Here is a 20,207-nt window from a genome sequence, read left to right as displayed (position 1 = left end):
TGATATTCACTACACAGACTGGAAATTCTGCGATACTGATCGGTTACAAGTCGGTTGTAACCAACTGCTTCGAACTTTATATATATAGGATCACAGGCGACGCCTGGACTTTCATCTAGAATGGGTGAAGCCAATAACGGTTCCATGCTCAATGGCATTGGGAAAGCCATTTCGCAGATTGAAAAAACTGTATCCGCTTCATTGCGACCCCTACCTACCGAAACAGGGGACGGAACTTATGTCCCCAAGTCAACGGACACAGGAATCGTGCAAGACCTAAGTCATGTCGACCTCGAGGATGTCAAAACCATCGTGGAGCTTACCAAGAATGCTGCGACAGGCGAGCCCGTTGATGACAAACAGTACGTTATGGAGCGATTAGTCCAGGTACGTTTTCATGTTGTCCTTGAGATTTATGCTTGACGCTCATCTCGCGACAGCTCGCTTCGGGGCTCCCTTCTACCTCGAGAAGCGGCAAAGCTTTGACGAACACCTTTCTCAATCAATTGTGGAATGATCTGGAACACCCACCTCTCTCGTACGTTGACTGACGACATGCCATTTTTCTGGGAACACGAGACTAACATTCTCGTTCAGGTATCTTGGACATGAGTCTTTGTACCGGAAGGCAGATGGGTCAGGCAATGTATGTAGTCCTTCGCCCCGATCCTATGGCCGAAAGCCCACTCACATGGACCGTAGAATGCCTTGTGGCCTCACCTTGGAGCTGCTGGCTCTCACTACGCTAGGTCTGTAAGGCCGACTACCGTTCAGTCTCCTGCACTCCCAGACCCCGAGACCCTTTTCGACAGTCTTCTGGCACGGAAAGACTTCAAGGAACACCCCAACAAGATTTCCAGCGTTCTATTCTACATTGCTTCGATTATCATCCATGGTAAGCGTGAGACAAAATTCTCCCGAAATGCTGTGTCGCTGACCGACATCAAGACTTGTTCCAAACGGACCGAGCCGATAGCACGGTCTCCGCCGCTTCATCCTACCTCGACCTTGCACCGCTGTATGGCAATAACCAAGATGAACAGAATCTTGTCAGGACGTTCAAGGATGGAAAGCTCAAACCTGACTGCTTCTCTACCAAGAGAGTCCTGGGATTTCCCCCTGGTGTTGGCGTCCTTTTGATTATGTTCAATCGATTCCACAATTATGTGGTCGACCAGTTGGCATCAATCAACGAAGGTGGCCGGTTTAACAAGCCGGATCAGTCTAATGAGAAAGAGTGTGCGAAATACGACAATAACCTCTTCCAGACCGCCCGGCTGGTCACCTGTGGTCTATACGTCAATATCATCCTCAAGGACTATGTCCGAACCATCCTGAACGTTAACCGGACGGATAGTACCTGGAGTCTCGACCCCCGGGCGGAAATGAAAGACAGCCTACTCGGTGAGGCCGCAGCACAGGCCACGGGAAATCAAGTCTCTGCCGAGTTCAATCTCGTGTATCGCTGGCATGCTTGTGTCTCCAAACGCGATGAGAAATGGACGGAAGGTGCCTTCAAAGATCTTCTTCACGGGAAAGACCCTGCGACCATTACTCAAGAAGAATTCATCCGCGCTCTTGGTCGATGGGAGGCGAAGTTGCCAGAACAACCTGAGAATCGCCCACTTGCCAACCTGCAACGCGGACCAGATGGATCGTTCGATGACGACGATCTGGTCAAGATTTTCGAGGAGAGCGTTGAAGACTGCGCAGGTGCCTTTGGTGCTTCTCATGTCCCAACGATCTTCAGAAGTATCGAAGCCCTTGGTATCAAGCAAGCTCGGTCTTGGAACCTGGCTACGTTGAACGAGTTTCGAAAATACTTTAACCTGGCCCCCCACAAGACGTTCGAAGATATCAACCCCGATCCCTATATCGCGGATCAGCTCAAGAGGCTGTACGACCATCCGGACCTAGTGGAGATCTACCCAGGTATCATCGTAGAGGACACAAAAGAGCCCATGTCTCCTGGAAGTGGTCTGTGTACCAACTTTACGGTATCCAGGGCCGTTCTCTCTGATGCAGTCGCCTTGGTTCGGGGTGATCGGTTCTACACGGTCGACTTTACGCCGAAACATTTGACGAATTGGGCATACAAGGAGATTCAAGCCTCGGACACTGTCGACCAAGGCCATGTCTTCTCAAAGCTCGTACTGCGGGCATTCCCAAATCATTTCCAGGGAAATTCGGTCTATGCTCACTTCCCGCTCGTCATTCCATCGGAGAACCAAAAGATCCACACAAAGCTTGGCTCTGCTGAGAAGTACAGCTGGGCTAAACCTGCTTTCACCCCTCCCCCGAAAATGTTGACATCTCACTCTGCCTGTATGTCGGTGCTGGCGGACCCTGAGACGTTCAACGTTACATGGGGCAAAAAGATTGAGTTCTTGATGCACAACAACAACCAACCGTACGGTAGAGACTTCATGCTATCCGGCGATAGGAAGCCTAATGCCGAGTCGCGGAAAATGGTGCACAATGCCTTGTATACTAAGGACTGGAAGCTCGAGGTCAAGAAATTCTACGAGGAGATCACGCTACAGCTCCTGGAGAAGAACTCTTACCAGATCGCCGGGGTCAACCAGGTGGACGTGGTCCGAGATATTGCGAACCTTGCGCAAGTCCACTTCTGCGCTTCCGTTTTCTCCCTTCCACTAAAAACCGAAGCGAACCCACGGGGTATCTTCACCGAGTCAGAACTGTACAAGCTCATGGCCGTTGTCTTTACCTCGATCTTTTACGATGCTGATATGGCGAAATCTTTCGAACTCAACCAAGGCGCGCGCGAGGTGACACAGCAGCTCGGTCAGCTTACCATGGCCAATGTCGAATTGGTCAGCAAGACGGGTTTTATCGCGAATATCGTGCATAACCTTCACCGGCATGACGTGCTCAGCGAGTATGGCACACACATGATTCAACGTCTGCTTGATTCGGGCAAGCCAGCGAACGAAATTGTGTGGACTCACATTCTGCCCACCGCTGGTGGGATGGTAGCCAACCAAGCACAGCTCTTCTCCCAGTGTCTTGACTACTACCTGTCCCCGGAGGGAGCCGAGCATCTCCCTGAGATTAACCGGTTGGCTAAGGCAAACAACGCCGCCGCAGACAATTTGTTGACCCGATAGTAAGTGACAGTCCGAAATCTCAGCATTCTCCTGACAGAGTACTTACCACGAGTAGCTTCATGGAGGGAGCACGGTTGCGATCATCCGTTGCTTTGCCCCGCGTGGTGACAAAGCCCACCGGTGTTGAAGACAACGGCAAGAACGTGGAACTTGAAGCAGGCGAGCACATCCTATGCAACTTGGTAAGCAGCCCCCACGATGCAAATAGAGAAGAGCACGATCATGGCTGACGCGCGAGCGATATCATCCAGGTCACTGCGAGCATGGATCCCGTCAGCTTCCCAGAACCCGAAAAGGTCAGATTGGACCGTGACATGAATCTGTATGCCCACTTTGGCTTCGGACCACACCAGTGTTTGGGCCTGGGTATGTGTCAAATGGCATTGACGACGATGCTGAAAGTTATCGGCCGGCTGGACAACCTGCGTCGGGCTCCCGGACCTCAAGGGCAACTGAAGAGGCTCTCCGGGCCCGGGGGTATTGCAAAGTATATGTCCGCCGATCAGAGTGGCTTTTCTCCCTTCCCGACGACTATGAAAATCCAATGGGATGGCGACTTGTCGGATCTGAAGGCTAGCCTAGGTATTGTGCAGTGAGCGAACGGATGGGATGCTCTTCAGATTAATGGCAAGACGGCCAACCCATAGGTTGGATGCTGGTATAGCAGTGGACCATGATCGTTCCTTTTATTACTCCTTGGTGACTTTTGGGTATTTGATGCTTCGCTGTGAATTAGTAGTGCTTCCTGGAATGGAAATGTTGTTCAAGGCATGAGTCACGATAACATCTGGATATGAGTGATCTTCCGAGCTCCATTAATTGTATGACACCATCAAAAGATAGCCACAGTAAATATGCCAGATGTTAGTGAATCTGATAGAGAAAGTCCAGTTGTTGTATAGATAGCAGTGAGTGTATCTAACAGTGAACTCTAATAATCCAAGTGATATCAACATGAGGGGTACCCGATCGCCAGGGATACCCATTTCATAAGGCTCCGAGATCACTACCTAAATACCAGGCTGACCACCTCCGATCAGCCTATGAATAATATTTGGTACCGTTCATTAGTTACCTAACTCAACCATTACAGTACCCGTTGAAAGAGTCTGGGCGAAACAGGGCTACTAATAAGTAGTACTGAGTTGTTGCTTCGGCGGGGAAGAAGACCCGCTCCGCCAGAGCTCCATCATTGGGATAATTTCACGAACCTTCCAACTACCGGTACTGTCGCTCTTACATTTCTTTTCCCTTCTCTTTCTCATCCCGCCCCATCTCCTCATCCTCCTCCCCGATTACCCCCCATCTGAACTCTTACCTTGATTCATAAGGTGGTTTCTTTTGCCTTAAATTCAAAACACTTTGATTACTACCTATCTTTGGTTGTCATAGCTTCGGGATTAACGACCTGCACCGTTTTCCCCGTCTCTCTGGCGCCCAGCGGTAGCCGCAACTCAGTCTTTCCTCGACCCATCGGACTTCACGTCATTTCGTCCATCCAGAAAAGTCTTCGTCTCTGGTGAAACCAGCCTGTCCGTTCATTGTTATCGATCTTTTTTTCTTTGAAAAGTTGGACCTGTGGCTGAAAAGCTGTCCCACCTCACCAATTGGGCTTTTTTTGTCGAGGAAGTGAGACGCCCGAAAAACGTCATAAGGTCCTGTTCCCGCGACCTCCTCCGCGACCCGGTCAACACGACCTCCCCACTGCCTGAAGTGGTAAACCCTCCCCTTCTGGGATTCTTTTCATTTCCTCATGACCGCCTGTTTCTTCGAGTTCAATTATGGGGAGAATTAAAAAGGTGGCGAGCCAGAAACATGAGGCGACGATCGTAAGTGACCACCCCTCATCCTTGGCCGGGCTTTTGTCGTTCGGGTCGAGTCTCAGAGTTTTCTTTTTCTAATCTTCGTCTGGTACATAGTCACCCTTTCTAGCAGAGTTCGTCGCTCGTGCTACGGACATCTCACTCGCCGAACTCCCTTCGCATCTTACCACCTTCCCTCGCCTGTGGCCTTTCCCCCGAGGTGACCTTTATCATTGGATTAACGTTCTGAATCGCTTCGACGAGATTCTTGCATCTGTCATCGACAAATACACTCTCAACAGTGGACCTCAAACTACACCGTTTGGCAGATGTGTTTTGGTGGATTCCTATACCAACGATGAAGGCAAACCGAGCACCCCGGACGTTGAGACCAAATTGAATGACTTGGGATACGGTCAGGAAGGTGATAGGGAGCTTGTGGAAGTGATTCTTGATTTCTCTAGGCTGCTCTTGGAGAAGTGCGGTAATCGAAGCTTGTACAACAGCAGTGAACGCCTTGGGGAGCTTTTAAACACCACGTCTCTCTCCCTGTTGCAGTCTACACTCCGCCTGTCTCTCTGCTTGGCACAAAGATACTACTCGCGCCATCGAGGAGGCTCTCATCTCCAGCAGGGCTTACTGGCTGCTCACTATAATATTGATCTGGAAAAACTGCAGAAGATCGCCTCTCCTTTCCCTCGCCCTTCCACGTCTGCGAAGTCTCCCTTATCGCCCACCGTTGGCATCAAGGGCAAGGAGAGAGGGCCCCAGACCAAGCACAATGCCAATGAGCTTACTTCTCTTGTCCGTGATGATGATGGTTGGGATGAATGGGCACATGTGCGCGTGCTTTATTATCCGTCGGACCCCGCACCAGTAAAGTCCTCGGCAGATGGTGCATCGGGCGGAACTCAAACACACCCCCCTTCCACCCCGACGCCTCTGCGTAGGTCGCATACCCATCCTACCCCTCGCTTGACCCGTACTACCATCGTCGAGGATAGTCCCGGGTCTGTTACGAATTCCCCCTCCGGAAAGGCTGAAGAGTCCCTACGGGGTGGGAAGTTTCTGGACATTCCCCATTCGAAGATCTCTTCAGATACCCCCGAAAACCTGCTGAAGTCACATATTGAGGACATACCGGATGATTCGAAATACGAGCTGCTTCATAAAATTCGCGCAGCGCAGGCATTGGCCGAATCTCGCTCCAGTCGGGAGCAGATCCTTGCGATTCGAATACTCGCCGTTACTAATCTCGCATACATCTATCCCGAATCACTTTTCCAGCAAAAGGTTTTGCAGTATGACATGGAGCAGCCCAAACGCCTTCAGCTTGCCTATCAACTAGCCGAGCTGGTTCATCTCGGTGCAAGTGAAGATCTGCCAGTCTCGCGCACTCTGCAAACATTGGGGATTCAGGCTCTCGATGCACTTGCAAAGCACAAGTCTCGCGCAATTGATGTCTGTGCGGCGCTGAGTGTCAATGTGAACCACGGTGTGCTCATGTTCTTGACCCGCAAAGCCGTGAATGAATTGGCTGCGGAAGATGATGAGAAGGATGATGGTAGTCAGGACGAGTGGCGTGACGCCTTGCTTGGTCTCCTGCGGACACTTCCTGGCTCAAGCACTCGAACCCCAGAGACTCTGGTTTCTGCCGGCTTGATTCCAATGTTTGTTGACGTGCTCAACTTGCGAACGGAGAAGGCCCGACGCGTCTACTCTCGAATTATGGAGTTCTTGGATACCTTCGTCCACGCAGTCCGTGACGCATTGGGGACGCTTACAAGCGCCAAGGGTTTCGATGCAATTTCAGATTTGATTGACTATGAAACGAAGACTTCATTTGAAAGCGTACACAAGGGCGCAGGGATTCCTTCCCAATACAAGACATCCACGATTGATTACCAGATTCCCTACTTCCAGCAACAGACTCTCAGGTGGATGTTCCGATTTGTCAACCACATTATGCAGCACAATGGTGGCGGCTTTGATCGAGTCCTCCGGAACCTGATCGATTCGCCTCAGCTGCTAACATCTCTCCGCTTGGTGATCGAAAATGCTCTGATATATGGATCACACGTTTGGAGCAACACGGTCAACATTCTCAGTAGTTTCATACACAACGAGCCCACCAGCTATGCAGTCATCGCCGAAGCGGGTCTGAGCAAGAGCTTCCTCGAGTCCGTGACATTGTCCACGGTGAAGGCTCCAGAAAAACCGCCGGCGGTGGAGGAAGAGGCCCCAGCGACCGAAGGTGAACCTTCTGGAGCACCTGAAGTTGCGGCCGAGCCTGCGCTTCCTCCCAGTGAAGGCGACAGTCAACCTCGAGAGTATGCCATCGTCAGGAGCAAGGACTCCAAACTTGCGCCTGGAATCATGACTTCCGCGGAAGCTTTGTCGTGCATCCCGTCGGCCTTCGGGGCGATTTGCTTGAATTCATCCGGCCTTCGACTTTTCCGATCCTCCCACGCCCTCGAGAGCTTCTTTGAAATCTTTGAAAACCCCGAGCACGTGAGATGCTTGAAGGACGACCCTAATCTGGTTCGCTCGCTAGGTACAACCTTTGACGAACTAGTGAGGCACCATCCCGCGCTCAAATCGTCGATCATGAGTGTCGTCATCGTCATGATTGCGCGCGTTGGGTTTTTATGCAGAAGTAAAGCCTGGTCACAGGGCCTTGGGACGAAGCTTTGGAAAGAGGGAGCCGACGGAAAGCCGGCGCCTTCGGGAAGTTCGTCTGACTTGTTCCGAAGGATGGGTGTGCCTGAAGATTCCGACTTGACCGACCCTAGCAATCTTGGTGTCAGGGAGTTGAACTCTACCGCACTCCCTGATGGCGGAAAACTAGTTACCGGTGATCTCAGCCAGGTTCTCCCATCTGCCGATAGTCAAATCGAGCCCAAGGATGCCGATGAAGCCGGTCTCACGGTCACGGACTACCTTTATCCTCTGGTACGATTCCTGGGGGCTTTCTTTGAGAATCAGTCGAACTGCACGTATTTCATCGAATCCGGTGGAGTCGAGTTTATTCTGGACCTGGCAACGTTGCAGAGTCTGCCGTTTGATTTCCACAACGCGGAAGCCAGCCAGGAACTCACTGTGTTAGTGCACATGATGTCGGAAACAAAACCCCACTTGGTTGTACCGTCTCTTGTTGAACGTGCAGAGTCAGCTGTTGAGATGCTATCCCAATTCTGGCGTTCGGAGGTGCCCAGGGGTCTCGGATACTTCACCCCTCTTATCACGCCGGCTTCTGATGAAAAGTCCAAGGACAAGGGAGCTGAAGTAGATTCTGCTGTGCAGGACAAGGGCATTTTCTTGGCTCGACACATGGTCACTACCCTTATTCTAACGGGTCTTGTGCGCGAGGTTTACGCGATACCCCTGTACCAGTCTCGACCCAGTCAGCAGACGTCTGCTTTTGCCCAGGTCAATCTAGCCGACCGCTATTGCTCCCTGATCAAGAAGTTAGGTGGTTTGCACGCGGCATGCGTATGGGAGGAAATTTACCTGGAGCAAACCATCCCAGAGGCCTGGAACCAGGCAACGAAAGTGCAATCTTCTGGATCAACTGCCGATCGCCCTAACGACACTCCTGCCCCCGTGGATCCCGCAGGAACCTCCAACGCACCTACAGCGGAAACCCAGGGAGAAGGTTCGACAGCTAGCGCACCCGCTCAGCCGGTGACCACCCAAGAACCGAGCAACAAAGCAAGCAACGTTTCTGAAGACAGCGTAGCATTCAAGAATGTGCAAGTGCTTCGGTATCTTCTTAGCTCTTTGCCTTCCTCGATCACAGGCTTTTTCCACAACTTGGGGCTTGGCCTGATTGGCAAGCGGAGGATTGATTCATATCAGAAACAAAATGCCACCCTGGTAGCCGAGGCGGTCGCAGATGCTGTTATTGAACAGCTCAAATCTGGGCCTCCGAATGCTTGCGAGAATCCCAAGCTTCGGTTTGCCTACCTGATTGTGATTCTCTCCTCGTTCTCTCACCTGCTATTCGAGGCCACGGCGGACCGACCGCAAACCAATTATCTTACGCTCGTGCTGTTCGCTTTCAAGAGACGTGACGGGCTAAAGCTTCTGAAGGAGATTTGTGATGTCTTCGTGCGAGAAGTCAAGTCTCTAACCCCGCCAGAATCTGTACCTGCGTCTGAGACCGACGTGTCCGCCCGACTTACTTCTGCCTATGGCGGCATTAAGATCATACTGGGCTTCTTTTCTGAGCTCGTTTCTGGCAAGAACATCGTCGAATCTAGTCAAACCCAAGCAATGACCAGCAGTGATCGGGAGCGGGAACGGCCGGATTTCTTCCAGCCAGGTCAATTTTTGGTTGACCTTCGCATGGAGATTCTTCCCATGGCTCGAGATTTGTGGGACTCCGATTTTGCTACCCAATCGTCGAGCTCTGTCATCAAATGCCTGATTGATATCCTGCGCTCGTCCCTCGACGGCGAGTATGAAACGGGTGCGGTTGCACGGCGCTCGGACGCACCGCCTGCACTGGCAGATGTCGGACGCAAAACCCTAACTATTCATAAGGACCGCGCGACTTCTTTACAGGAGAAGGGGTACGCGTCGGACCTGGTGAAGGAGGCAATGTACCGATGCAACAATCTTTACCTTGTCGCCGAAGAATACTGCAAGGCTCAAAATTGGCTTCTGGCTCCCCCGAGGATAGCACCGCCTGCAGACGATATTGAGATTGTCCGGTCCAATGCCCCTACAGGGGAAACTTCTGAAGACCCAGCCGCTGAAGAAGGCCCTCCATATGACAATGGATTCCTAGATAACTCTGCATTTGCTATGCTTCTAGCACAAGCATCGGGCCGACCAGAAGAAGGGCGTCGCCAGGAAGGCCAAGATAGACCCGAGGAAACTGAAGTCAGACATGGCTCCGAATTCCTGGCTCGGGCCTTGACTACTATTCTCAACGACGACCACGGAAATGGCGACGGAGTCCGAGACAATCGAAACAATACTGCTCGCCCCCCTGCTCCCGCCGAGGGAAGTTCGTCCGAGCCTTCGAACCAGGCTGCCAACCCACCCCCTGAACCGCGTGCAGAGCAGCCAACGAGGCGACGTGAAGTAGTGTCTGTCGAAGATTTGGACCAGGACCGTGAAAGAGTGCGAGAAAACCTCATTGAGCGTTGTTTGGATGTTTTGAACGAGCATCATGACGTGTCCTTCGAGCTCGCGGATCTTATTGCATCCGCAACACGAAAGCACCGCGAACCTGAAACCTTCCGGAGAGAGGTTGGAGAAATCCTTGTCCAGTCTCTCGTTTCTTTGCAGACGGAGAATTTCCAAGAGGCTGGCAAAAAGGTGGCCGCCTATGCCCATCTTCTGGCTCTCGTGGTACAGGATAGAGACATGTACAATGCTACTCTGGGAGAGTTGAAGGAATGTTTCACCACATTTTTAGCGTTCATCCAAGTTCCGAGCGAGAAGACTTCGAACGAGTCCTTCCCGTGGATTGGACATGTCTTGCTTGTATTGGAGAAGTTGCTTTCTGATGATTGCCAGCCGCATCAAATCAAGTGGACCATGCCTGATAATGATGGCACAAGCGCAGACGAAGAAGGACCGGCCCAGTTGGAAGAGCCTCTGGTGTCTCAAGACCAAAAGACTCAATTGTTCGAGTCTCTGATCGAAATCCTACCTAGGATTGGGAAAGACGATACGCTCGCATTGTCAGTGTCTAGAATTCTGGTCATTCTTACCAGAATTCGGAGCATTGCGGTCCGTTTGGGCGAGAAGCGAAGCCTGCAGCGTCTTTTCGTTATGGTCAAACAGCTTTCGAGCTCCACCAATGAAAAGCTCCAAGGTGCTTTCATGCTGATATTGAGACACATCATTGAAGATGAGGACGCCATCCGGCAAATCATGCGAAGTGAAATCGTTGCCAACTTCGAATCTAAATCCTCTCGCCAAATTGATACTACTGGATTCGTTCGCCAGATGTACCATCTGGTGTTAAGATCACCAGAATTGTTTGTCGAAGTATCCAACGAGAAGCTGAAGTTGCAGCGGTACGATAGCCGACAACGCCCGCAGGTTCTTACATTGAAGGCCGATAAGAACACGAAGGGAGCAAGCTCATCGCAGGAACGTCAAGAGGAGACAAAGGAGACAAAGGATGGTGAAAAGCCCTCAGCTGATTCACATGCCAGCGATGATAAAGGCAAGGGCAAGGGACAAGAGTTGAAGCCTCCCGTTGTGGAGAATCCAGATGGTGTTATACACTATCTGCTCTCTGAACTCCTGTCTTACAAGGATGTCGACGATAAGGAACCCCCAACGGAAGCCGCAGATCAGCCTGCGTCAGAACAACCTGAGGCGCAGACTGACGTGGAGATGTCAACGGACGAACGTTCTCCCTCCGTCTCTAGTGCCGATTTACAGGGCGGACGCAGTGCTAAGAAGGCAGAAAAGCCAACGTTCAAAGCGGACGACCACCCGATCTACATTTACCGCTGTTTCCTTCTTCAATGCCTGACGGAATTGCTTTCTTCTTACAACCGAACGAAGGTCGAGTTCATCAATTTCTCTCGCAAAGCCGATCCGTTGGCAAGTACCCCTTCGAAGCCCCGGTCTGGAATCTTGAACTATCTCCTAAACGCTCTTGTTCCTATCGGCACCATGGACCATGACGAATCCGTTTCGTTCAAAAAGCGGAGCAACACGTCTGCTTGGACAATGCGTGTCCTTGTCGCCCTGTGCACAAAGACTGGTGAATTCGGTGGAACTGGAAGACGGCGCGGTGAGCAAAATCCGAACGAGGAGGATGAGCCCGAGCTTGCCTTCGTTCGCCGGTTTACCCTAGAGCACGCTCTGCGGTCGTACAAGGAGGCCAACTCATCGAACGAGCCCCTGGACGCCAAGTATTCCAGGTTGATGTCTCTCGCCGATCTTTTCGACAAAATGCTTAGTGGGTATGCCTTCGTGTCAGGCGACACGGCTTTCCCGTCTTCGACTACGCAACTCGCGAAGACCATGTTCGAAAAGAATTTCATCGCTGCTCTCACTGCCTCAGTCGCCGAAATCGACCTCAACTTCCCAGCGTCTAAGCGTGTTATCAAATATATCCTTCGTCCTCTGAACAAGCTTACGAAGACCGCTGTGCTTCTGAGCGAATCTTCCGATATCTCTACTCTTGTGGAAACCGAGGAAGGCGATATTTCTTCGGCCACATCGGTATCTGATATGGAAGATGAACGCGAAGAGACCCCTGATCTTTTCCGCCATTCCACTCTGGGCATGTTAGAGCCTCGTCACGAAGAAGAGACAAGCTCCGATGAGTCGGAGGAAGGAGATGACGAGATGTACGACGACGAATATGGCGAAGAAATGGACTACGATGAGGATGTACCCGAAGATGACGGCGAAATGGTTAGTGATGAAGAGATCGAGGGTATGGGTCCCGTTGAAGGCCTCCCTGGTGATTCCGGTATGGATATCGAGGTTGTCATCGACGATGAGGATGATGACGACGATGACGACGACGACGATGATGACGACGACGATGAATCGGACATGGAGGACGATGAAATCCTTGCTGGCGAGATCACTGGCGACCGGGACAACGAAAGCCTAGGGGATGGTGAGGATGATGAGTGGGAAAGCGAGGATATGTCTGAAGATGACGATGAAGCCGAAATCATGAACCAATTTGAAGACGAACTCGCCGATATCAGACAAGCAGATCATCGAGATGAGGGACACCGCTTTGATGATCTGTTCCGCGTGCTCAACGAAGCTGCTGGCGGCGTTGAAGATCTCCAAGGTGACGGTCTTGGTGGTGATTTGCACGACGATATCGATGATGATCTCAACGAAGATGAAGGTCAGTGTTTCATTGTTCATTCGCACCGTGCGCCAATGGCAACAGCTAACGTTCTTTGAAGAAGATGAAGAAATTGATGAACTAGAAGAGGAGCTTGATGATGCTGATGATGATCAAGCTTCTTATCAAGGATTCGACGATGGTGAGTTTTATATGTGCTTTTTATTGACGTCGATGTACATTATTAACAGCGTTGTTATAGATGAAGACCTCATTGAGCCATGGGGCTGGGATGGTGAAGACCACGCGATGCCGCGTGGGCATCAACGATTCCGTGGTGCTCAGCCCGCTTGGGTCACTGGAATCATGCCCGGTCGGCCTGGCATCGTTCCTATTCAGCCCTACCGATTCCATCGGAGTCAGGTCCCTGCCCGTGGTACTGACGACGGAACTAACCCGCTTCTTGTTCGCATGGACCGTGGGCCTGAGACGAACCAGCCACGTGGACCTGGCAACGAAGCTTTCACCGATTGGACTAGCGCCATAGAGCCTATGTCCACTGGCCGTCTGCTCCCAATGGACAGCCCCGTAAGCTTCATGAACGCAATCATGCAAGCCATCGGAGGGCAAGGTGGTCCAGGATTTGGAGTGATCACTCGTCCTGACGGAATCCATGTTCATGTTGACAGACGGGCTATCTTGCCTAATCGGATCCAAGACATCTTCGGTCTCGGTAGACCCCAGGCCCCTCCATCTCGTTCACGGGATGACCCATCGCAAGCTGTTAGCTTTGCCCTGGCAACGACACGAAGCCGCTGGCAAGAAGAAGCACGCATCCTGTTCAGCAGCACGTACGTCGAGAAGACTCAGCGTGTGGTGGACTCTCTCTTGAAAGTACTGGTGCCTCCTGCTATCGAGGAAGAGAAGGAGCGTGAAAAGAAAGCGGAAGAAGAACAGAAGCGTCGGGAAGAAGAAAGGGCCGAGCGAGAGCGCCAAGAGCGCATCACTAGGGAAGAAGAAGAGAAGGAGCGCAAGCGGCAAGAGGAGGAAGAGAACGCCAGACGGCAGCAAGAGCGAGAACAGCAGGAAGCCGAGAGGCGTGAAGCTGGGGCTGCTGCTGCTGCTGAACATATGGACGATGTTCAGACGGCAGATTCTGTGGACGAAGCCGCTGCATCAGCAACTCAACCTGAGCCGGGTCCTTCTGAACCAGTTGAGCGAGTTCATACAACTATCAGAGGGCGCCAGCTTGACATCACTGGGATGGAAATTGATCCCGAGTATCTTGAAGCTCTACCTGAAGAGTTGAGAGAGGAAGTGATTATGCAGCAGCTTGCAGAGCAACGGTCGCAAGCCGCGGCAGCCGGTGAAGAGCCCAGCGAGATCAACCCAGAGTTCCTGGAAGCATTGCCAACCGAGATTCGGGAGGAACTGTTACAGCAAGAAGCGGCTGATCGTCGTCGGCGGGAGCGTGAGAGTGCCCGCAGACAAGCACCCACTGGTGCAAGTGCACCCACTCGTGCCGAAGACATGGATGCGGCCAATTTCCTCGCCACCTTGGATCCTGCGTTACGACAAGCGGTCCTCGCCGACCAACCCGAGGAGATACTTGCGACTTTAGGTCCAGAGTTTGTGACCGAAGCGCGTGCTCTGCCTGGAAGACGTCTCACTCAGTTTGGTGATATTCCCAGAGTTGAACATCGACAGAGGACTGAACCAGCTCCCGCGCAAGAAGAGAAGAAGCAACAGCGCCGTCAAATCGTCCAGATGCTCGACAAAGCTGGTGTTGCCACATTACTTCGTCTGATGTTCATGCCGCTTCAAGGAAACGCGCGCCACCAGCTCAACGATATTCTCTACAACGTCTGTGAGAACCGTCAGAACCGGGTTGAGGTTATTAGCCTTCTTCTTTCTGTTCTGCAAGATGGTAGCGTGGATGTTTCCGCCATTGAGCGCAGTTTCGCTCAACTCTCGCTCCGGGCAAAGCCTTCTGCACTGCAGAAGGCAACCCCTCAACCTGTCAAGCGAAGTCTAGCTTTCCAGGCTTCTTCGAGCGTCAGCAACGAAGTGACCCCGGTCATGGTGGTACAGCAGTGCCTGGGAACCCTCTCTTTCCTGTCTCAGTACAATCCCCACATCGCGTGGTTCTTCCTCACTGAGCATGATCCCTCGTCCAGCCTGAAGCTCAAGGCGTTGCGCAAGGGCAAAGGAAAAGAGAACAAGGCAAACAAGTTTGCCTTGAACGCTCTGCTTACTTTGCTTGACCGCAAACTGATCATGGAAAGCCCGAACTGCATGGAGCAGCTCTCAACCCTTTTGAGCAGCATCACGCAACCTCTCACTTTGCTGCTTCGTCGCGAGAAAGAGCGACAGGAGGAGGAAGAGAAGAACAAGAAAGCCCAAGAAGAAAAGGGTGATGAGCCTGCCAAGGAGGAAGAACAATCCGAGCAGCCTGCAGACGCAGCACAACCCGCGCAGCCCTCCGAAGAAGCACAACCCACAGAAACTCCTGCGGATGCTACTATGACAGACGCTCCCTTACCAAGTGTCGAAACCACTGAGGCACAGGACAGCACGTCGGAGCAACCCAAGGATGGCGCTGATAAGGAGACCAAGGCGGAGAACGCAAAGGAAGATGGCAAGTCGAAGAAGAAAGCCATCGAGCCTCCCGTCGTACCCGACCACAATTTGCAACTGGTTGTTCACATCCTTGCTGCCCGTGAGTGTAACGGCAAGACCTTCAGGGACACGCTCTCTACCATCAACAACCTCTCTGCTATTCCTGGCGCTAGGGATGTGATCGGAAACGAGCTGGTCAGCCAGGCTCAGACCTTGAGCACCACCATTCTGACCGATCTGGACGAACTCTTGACGCATATCCACCAGGCTAAGAGCGGGACAGACATGCAAGGTCTGTCTCTGGCCAAGTTCTCCCCGGCCAGCTCTGATCAAGCCAAGCTGTTGCGTGTGTTGACTGCTCTTGACTACCTATTCGACCCTAACCGCGCCGACAAGGTCAAGGGAAGCGAGCCGGATCCTGCCGCCAAGGAAGATGTCTTGCAGACCTTGTACGAGAGCTCTACCTTTGGTCCTCTGTGGACCAGACTGAGCGAATGCTTGACTGTCATCCGACAAAAGGAGAATATGCTGAACGTGGCTACAATCCTCCTGCCTTTGATTGAGGCCCTGATGGTGGTCTGCAAGAACACCGCACTGAAGGAAACTGCTCTGGCTCGTAACAGCCGTGAGCTGTCTGTGTCAAGCACCGGCGATTCTAGCTTAAGCATGGAGAGTCTCTTCTTCAAATTCACGGAGGAGCACCGCAAGATTCTCAACGAGCTTGTTCGCCAAAATCCCAGATTAATGAGCGGGACATTCTCCCTCCTCGTCAAGAACCCCAAGGTCCTGGACTTCGACAACAAGCGGAATTACTTCACTCGCCGCATCCATTCCCGTGGAGCAGAGCCTCGTCACCCCCATCCTCCTCTGCAGTTATCTGTAAGGAGAGATCAAGTCTTCCTCGACTCCTTCAAGTCGCTCTACTTCAAATCGGCAGAAGAGCTGAAGCATGGCAAATTAAATGTCCGGTTCCACGGCGAGGAAGGTGTCGATGCCGGAGGTGTGACTCGAGAGTGGTTCCAAGTCCTTGCGCGTGGCATGTTCAACCCTAACTATGCCTTGTTCATCCCCGTCGCTTCTGACCGGACCACTTTCCATCCTAATCGTCTGAGTGGTATCAATTCGGAGCATCTGATGTTCTTCAAGTTCATCGGCCGAATCATCGGTAAGGCCCTGTACGAGGGTCGCGTACTTGATTGCCATTTCAGCCGAGCGGTCTACAAGTGTATCCTGGGCCGGTCAGTCTCCATCAAGGATATGGAAACGCTTGATCTGGACTATTACAAGTCACTCCTTTGGATGCTCGAGAACGATATCACCGATATCATTACCGAGACCTTCTCTGTTGAGACAGACGACTTTGGAGAGAAGCAGGTGATTGACCTGATCGAGAATGGACGTAACATCCCTGTTACCCAAGAGAACAAGGAGGAATACGTGCAGCGCGTGGTCAATTATCGCTTGTTCAGCTCTATCCAGGAGCAGCTTGACAATTTCCTGAAGGGTTTCCACGAGATCATCGCCCCTGATCTGATCTCTATCTTCAATGAACAGGAGTTGGAGCTGCTGATTTCTGGTCTTCCCGAGATTGATGTGGACGACTGGAAGGTGAACACCGAGTACCACAACTACTCTGCCTCCTCGTCCCAGATCCAGTGGTTCTGGCGGGCAGTCCGCTCATTCGACAAGGAAGAGCGTGCCAAACTCTTGCAGTTTGTGACCGGAACAAGCAAGGTACCGCTCAACGGCTTCAAGGAGCTTGAGGGTATGAATGGCGTTAGTCGATTCAACATCCATCGCGATTACGGCAACAAGGATCGCCTCCCAAGCTCGCACACATGCTTCAATCGTAAGTTTATCTCAACCATCGCAGCTATATTTACAAGATACTAATTATGGAACAGAGCTTGATCTTCCGGAGTATGAGAGCTACGAGACTCTCCGACAACGTCTTTATACCGCCATGACGGCCGGTAGCGAATATTTCGGGTTTGCATAAAATTGGTGGTGCTGTTTTCTTTTTCCATGTGGCGGACAAAATAAGTTTTTGTTTTCTTTTCGATTTACAGTCTTCGTTTCAATGCCGAAGCATTTGATGGCGTTTGACACATTGCTATGCTTTATCATCTGGGTGGATTGTTTACGGGGGATGTTCTGTGAAAGGAAAGATGACTGGGACTGCCCGGAGACACTGATTGAAGTGCAGGTCAATCAGTGATCGAGGTGGTGGTTGGGTGGCTTATACCCTGTCCCGGCGGCTTTTCTTTTCTTTTCCTTTTCATGTTTTACCTAGATTTATCTTTTGTTGATTAATATTTTCACATTCTGTGTAATAAATGCGACGCTTTTCTTCAGGTGCCTCTTCCCTCGTAAAGACGTATAGTGACGTTCCGGGGCGGTGAGGTAGAGTGGAACCCGGGTCACGGGATGGAACATTTTTCTGCTGGGAAAAAAAAGGTCCCTTGCCCGGCGGGGCAATTACTCTCCTCTCTCTTTGCATTCGATCGCATATCCAGTTCCTTTTACTTCCCTTTGGCTCCGTCCTGGTTGATGGGGATTCATCTTCGAACACTTGTGGACTCGACCTACTTGGTTTTCTGACCCAATCTCCCTGCTTATTCCAGCCGTTTCTCCACCAATCAACCACTTCAACCCATCCTAACCGGGGTCTTCAATTTACTCAGACAACATGGCTACGAACTCGATTAAACTTTTGACTGGTAACAGTCACCCCGAGCTTGCCCAGCTCGTGGCTGATAGGTGCGCACCGGTTTACATGACCCCGCGTGGTCGGGTTGTGCCAGTATCGACCGAGGGCTAATGGCTTTTTTTTCTCCGGATTTGCAGGCTTGGCATCGAGTTGACCAAGATTATGGTCCTCCAGTACTCGAACCAGGAAACCAGCGTCACCATTGGCGAGAGTGTACGAGACGAGGATGTTTTCATCCTGCAGTCCACCCGCCCCAACGACATTAACGACGGCCTGATGGAGCTGCTCATCATGATCAACGCCTGCAAGACCGCCTCCGCCCGACGCATCACCGCTGTCATCCCCAACTTCCCCTACGCCCGACAGGACAAGAAGGATAAGAGCCGCGCGCCCATCACCGCGAGACTCATGGCCAACATGCTCCAGACCGCGGGCTGCAACCATGTTATCACCATGGATCTCCACGCCAGTCAGATCCAGGGCTTCTTCAACGTCCCCGTCGACAACCTTTATGCCGAGCCCAGCATGCTGAAGTGGATTCGGGAGAACCTGGACGTGAACAACTGCGTCATTGTCAGCCCCGACGCTGGTGGTGCCAAGCGGTAAGTATCAACTGGGGATTTGTTCCGTTCCAATGATTTTCGCTGACTCAAAAACAAAGTGCCACTGGTATCGCCGACCGTCTCGATCTCCAGTTCGCTCTGATCCACAAGGAGCGCCAGCGCCCCAACGAAGTCTCGCGTATGGTCCTCGTCGGTAACGTGAAGGACAAGGTCGCCATCATCGTCGACGACATGGCCGACACCTGCGGTACCCTCGGCAAGGCCGCTGCCACTGTGATGGAGCACGGCGCCAAGGAGGTCAACGCCATCGTTGTGCACGGCATCCTTTCCGGCAACGCCATCGCCAACATCAACAACAGCTGCCTGAGCCGCGTCGTCGTCACCAACACCGTTCCCCACCAGGAGAAGAAGGAAGCTTGCCCCAAGATCGAGACCATCGACGTCAGCCCCACACTTGCCGAGGCCTGCAGACGTACGCACAACGGCGAGTCCGTCAGCTTCCTTTTCTCTCACGCTGTGGCCTAAGCTGGGAAATTTGTTTTTGTTCTTTGAAACGGTGTATACGATGGACGGAAAGAGGAAAGAAGAGAACAGAACGCAGGACGAACGGTCTCGGGATTTAGGAAGAGAAAGATTGTCTGTAATCGAGGAACCAGTCTCGACTTGCCTACTTCTTTCACCCTTGTTCTTCTTCTGCCAGAATTCTCTTTCTTTATTTGTTTTCTTTTTTCTTTTCTTTGATACTATTGCATGGGGTTGCGTGCTTATTGTGAAAGACTACCTATTGCTGTTGTATGTTTCTTTTTCTTTTTTCTTTTATCTACCGAGATTTGGATGGCCTTCTTTTTGTTTCTCTTCTATCCATCTATTTCACAGGTAAAGATTTATGACGCTTGCACGAATTACAGAAGTTTTCTTTTCTTTTCCTTACTTTCTCGGAGTGATGCGAAAGAGTGGGTGAGAGGTGGTGGTTGGTGGGTGGGCTAGTCTTGACTGGAAATGTTACTTGAGATGCTGAGATGATGACGATGTATATATAGAAAATCCGAGTTCTACTTTATTTCTCTCACTCGTCAATCTTCGATCTTAATAGGGTAAACGCAGGTCGTGCGTGAATGAATTATGTAGCAATTGTTAGAGTACACATATCGACGGAATAATATAAAATATATACTTCTATCAAGGACTGGGTCAAGCTGTCCGCTCATTCAATAATTATCCAACTTGCACTTTTTAGGTACCCACAATTTGTGGCTAGAATAGTCAAGTCATGACATTGTCCCCCTCTAGCGAGAGAAAGAGATTACTATGTAGTACTAGGTAGGCAGGTAGATAGATAGGTAGGTAGGTGGGTAGTTAGCCAGGTGTAGGTAGTTAAGACTTTGTCGCACTGGATAGTTATATATATAGGGTTTTACTTACGAAAGGCCAAAAGTGGCAGGGGCATATGTTCTGTACCCGGGTGGTATTGATTAATTTCCTTTTGAACGGACTTCAACAGAGTATTTTACATATAGTACATGTATCCTTCCCCGCATCAAATACTTCGTGGAATGGTGGGAACAAGCGTGGGGTTGCATTGGTATATATCAGTTG

At 51.4% G+C, this 20,207-nt stretch overlaps 4 protein-coding genes across 4 annotated transcripts; all 4 read left to right on the top strand.

Moving 5' to 3' along the window:
- The first annotated feature begins 50 nt into the window (after positions 1 to 50).
- On the top strand, positions 51 to 4,215 carry P168DRAFT_272034 (peroxidase/cytochrome P450 family protein). Its single transcript, XM_024835297.1, has 7 exons — positions 51 to 387; positions 441 to 538; positions 598 to 646; positions 703 to 895; positions 949 to 3,127; positions 3,184 to 3,310; positions 3,380 to 4,215. Exons 1-7 carry the CDS (start codon positions 121 to 123, stop codon positions 3,722 to 3,724), a joined length of 3,258 nt encoding a protein of 1,085 aa, XP_024691228.1. The 5' UTR covers positions 51 to 120; the 3' UTR covers positions 3,725 to 4,215.
- Positions 4,216 to 4,909: 694 nt separating this feature from the next.
- tom1 (E3 ubiquitin-protein ligase TOM1) lies at positions 4,910 to 17,337 on the top strand (the record flags this gene model as incomplete). The annotated part of the gene is made up of 5 exons (XM_024833650.1): positions 4,910 to 4,957; positions 5,048 to 12,779; positions 12,841 to 12,921; positions 12,982 to 17,187; positions 17,243 to 17,337. The coding sequence occupies 5 exons, from the start codon at positions 4,910 to 4,912 to the stop codon at positions 17,335 to 17,337; spliced, it is 12,162 nt and encodes a 4,053-aa protein (XP_024691227.1).
- A 506-nt stretch (positions 17,338 to 17,843) lies between these two features.
- P168DRAFT_311962 (ribose-phosphate diphosphokinase) lies at positions 17,844 to 19,605 on the top strand. The gene is made up of 3 exons (XM_024839538.1): positions 17,844 to 18,098; positions 18,186 to 18,650; positions 18,710 to 19,605. The coding sequence occupies exons 1-3, from the start codon at positions 18,028 to 18,030 to the stop codon at positions 19,134 to 19,136; spliced, it is 963 nt and encodes a 320-aa protein (XP_024691226.1). The 5' UTR covers positions 17,844 to 18,027; the 3' UTR covers positions 19,137 to 19,605.
- P168DRAFT_187997 (uncharacterized protein) lies at positions 19,205 to 19,660 on the top strand. The gene has a single exon (XM_024832999.1). It carries the CDS (start codon positions 19,362 to 19,364, stop codon positions 19,596 to 19,598), a length of 237 nt encoding a protein of 78 aa, XP_024691225.1. The 5' UTR covers positions 19,205 to 19,361; the 3' UTR covers positions 19,599 to 19,660.
- The last annotated feature ends 547 nt before the right edge of the window (positions 19,661 to 20,207 follow it).

The sequence above is a fragment of the Aspergillus campestris genome (assembly GCF_002847485.1).
Source record: "Aspergillus campestris IBT 28561 chromosome Unknown P168scaffold_9, whole genome shotgun sequence".
In the NCBI taxonomy this organism is placed as follows: Eukaryota; Fungi; Ascomycota; class Eurotiomycetes; order Eurotiales; family Aspergillaceae; genus Aspergillus; species Aspergillus campestris.
The sequence above is the reverse complement of the archived record's forward strand: the minus strand, read 5'-3'. Positions and strand labels throughout refer to the sequence as shown.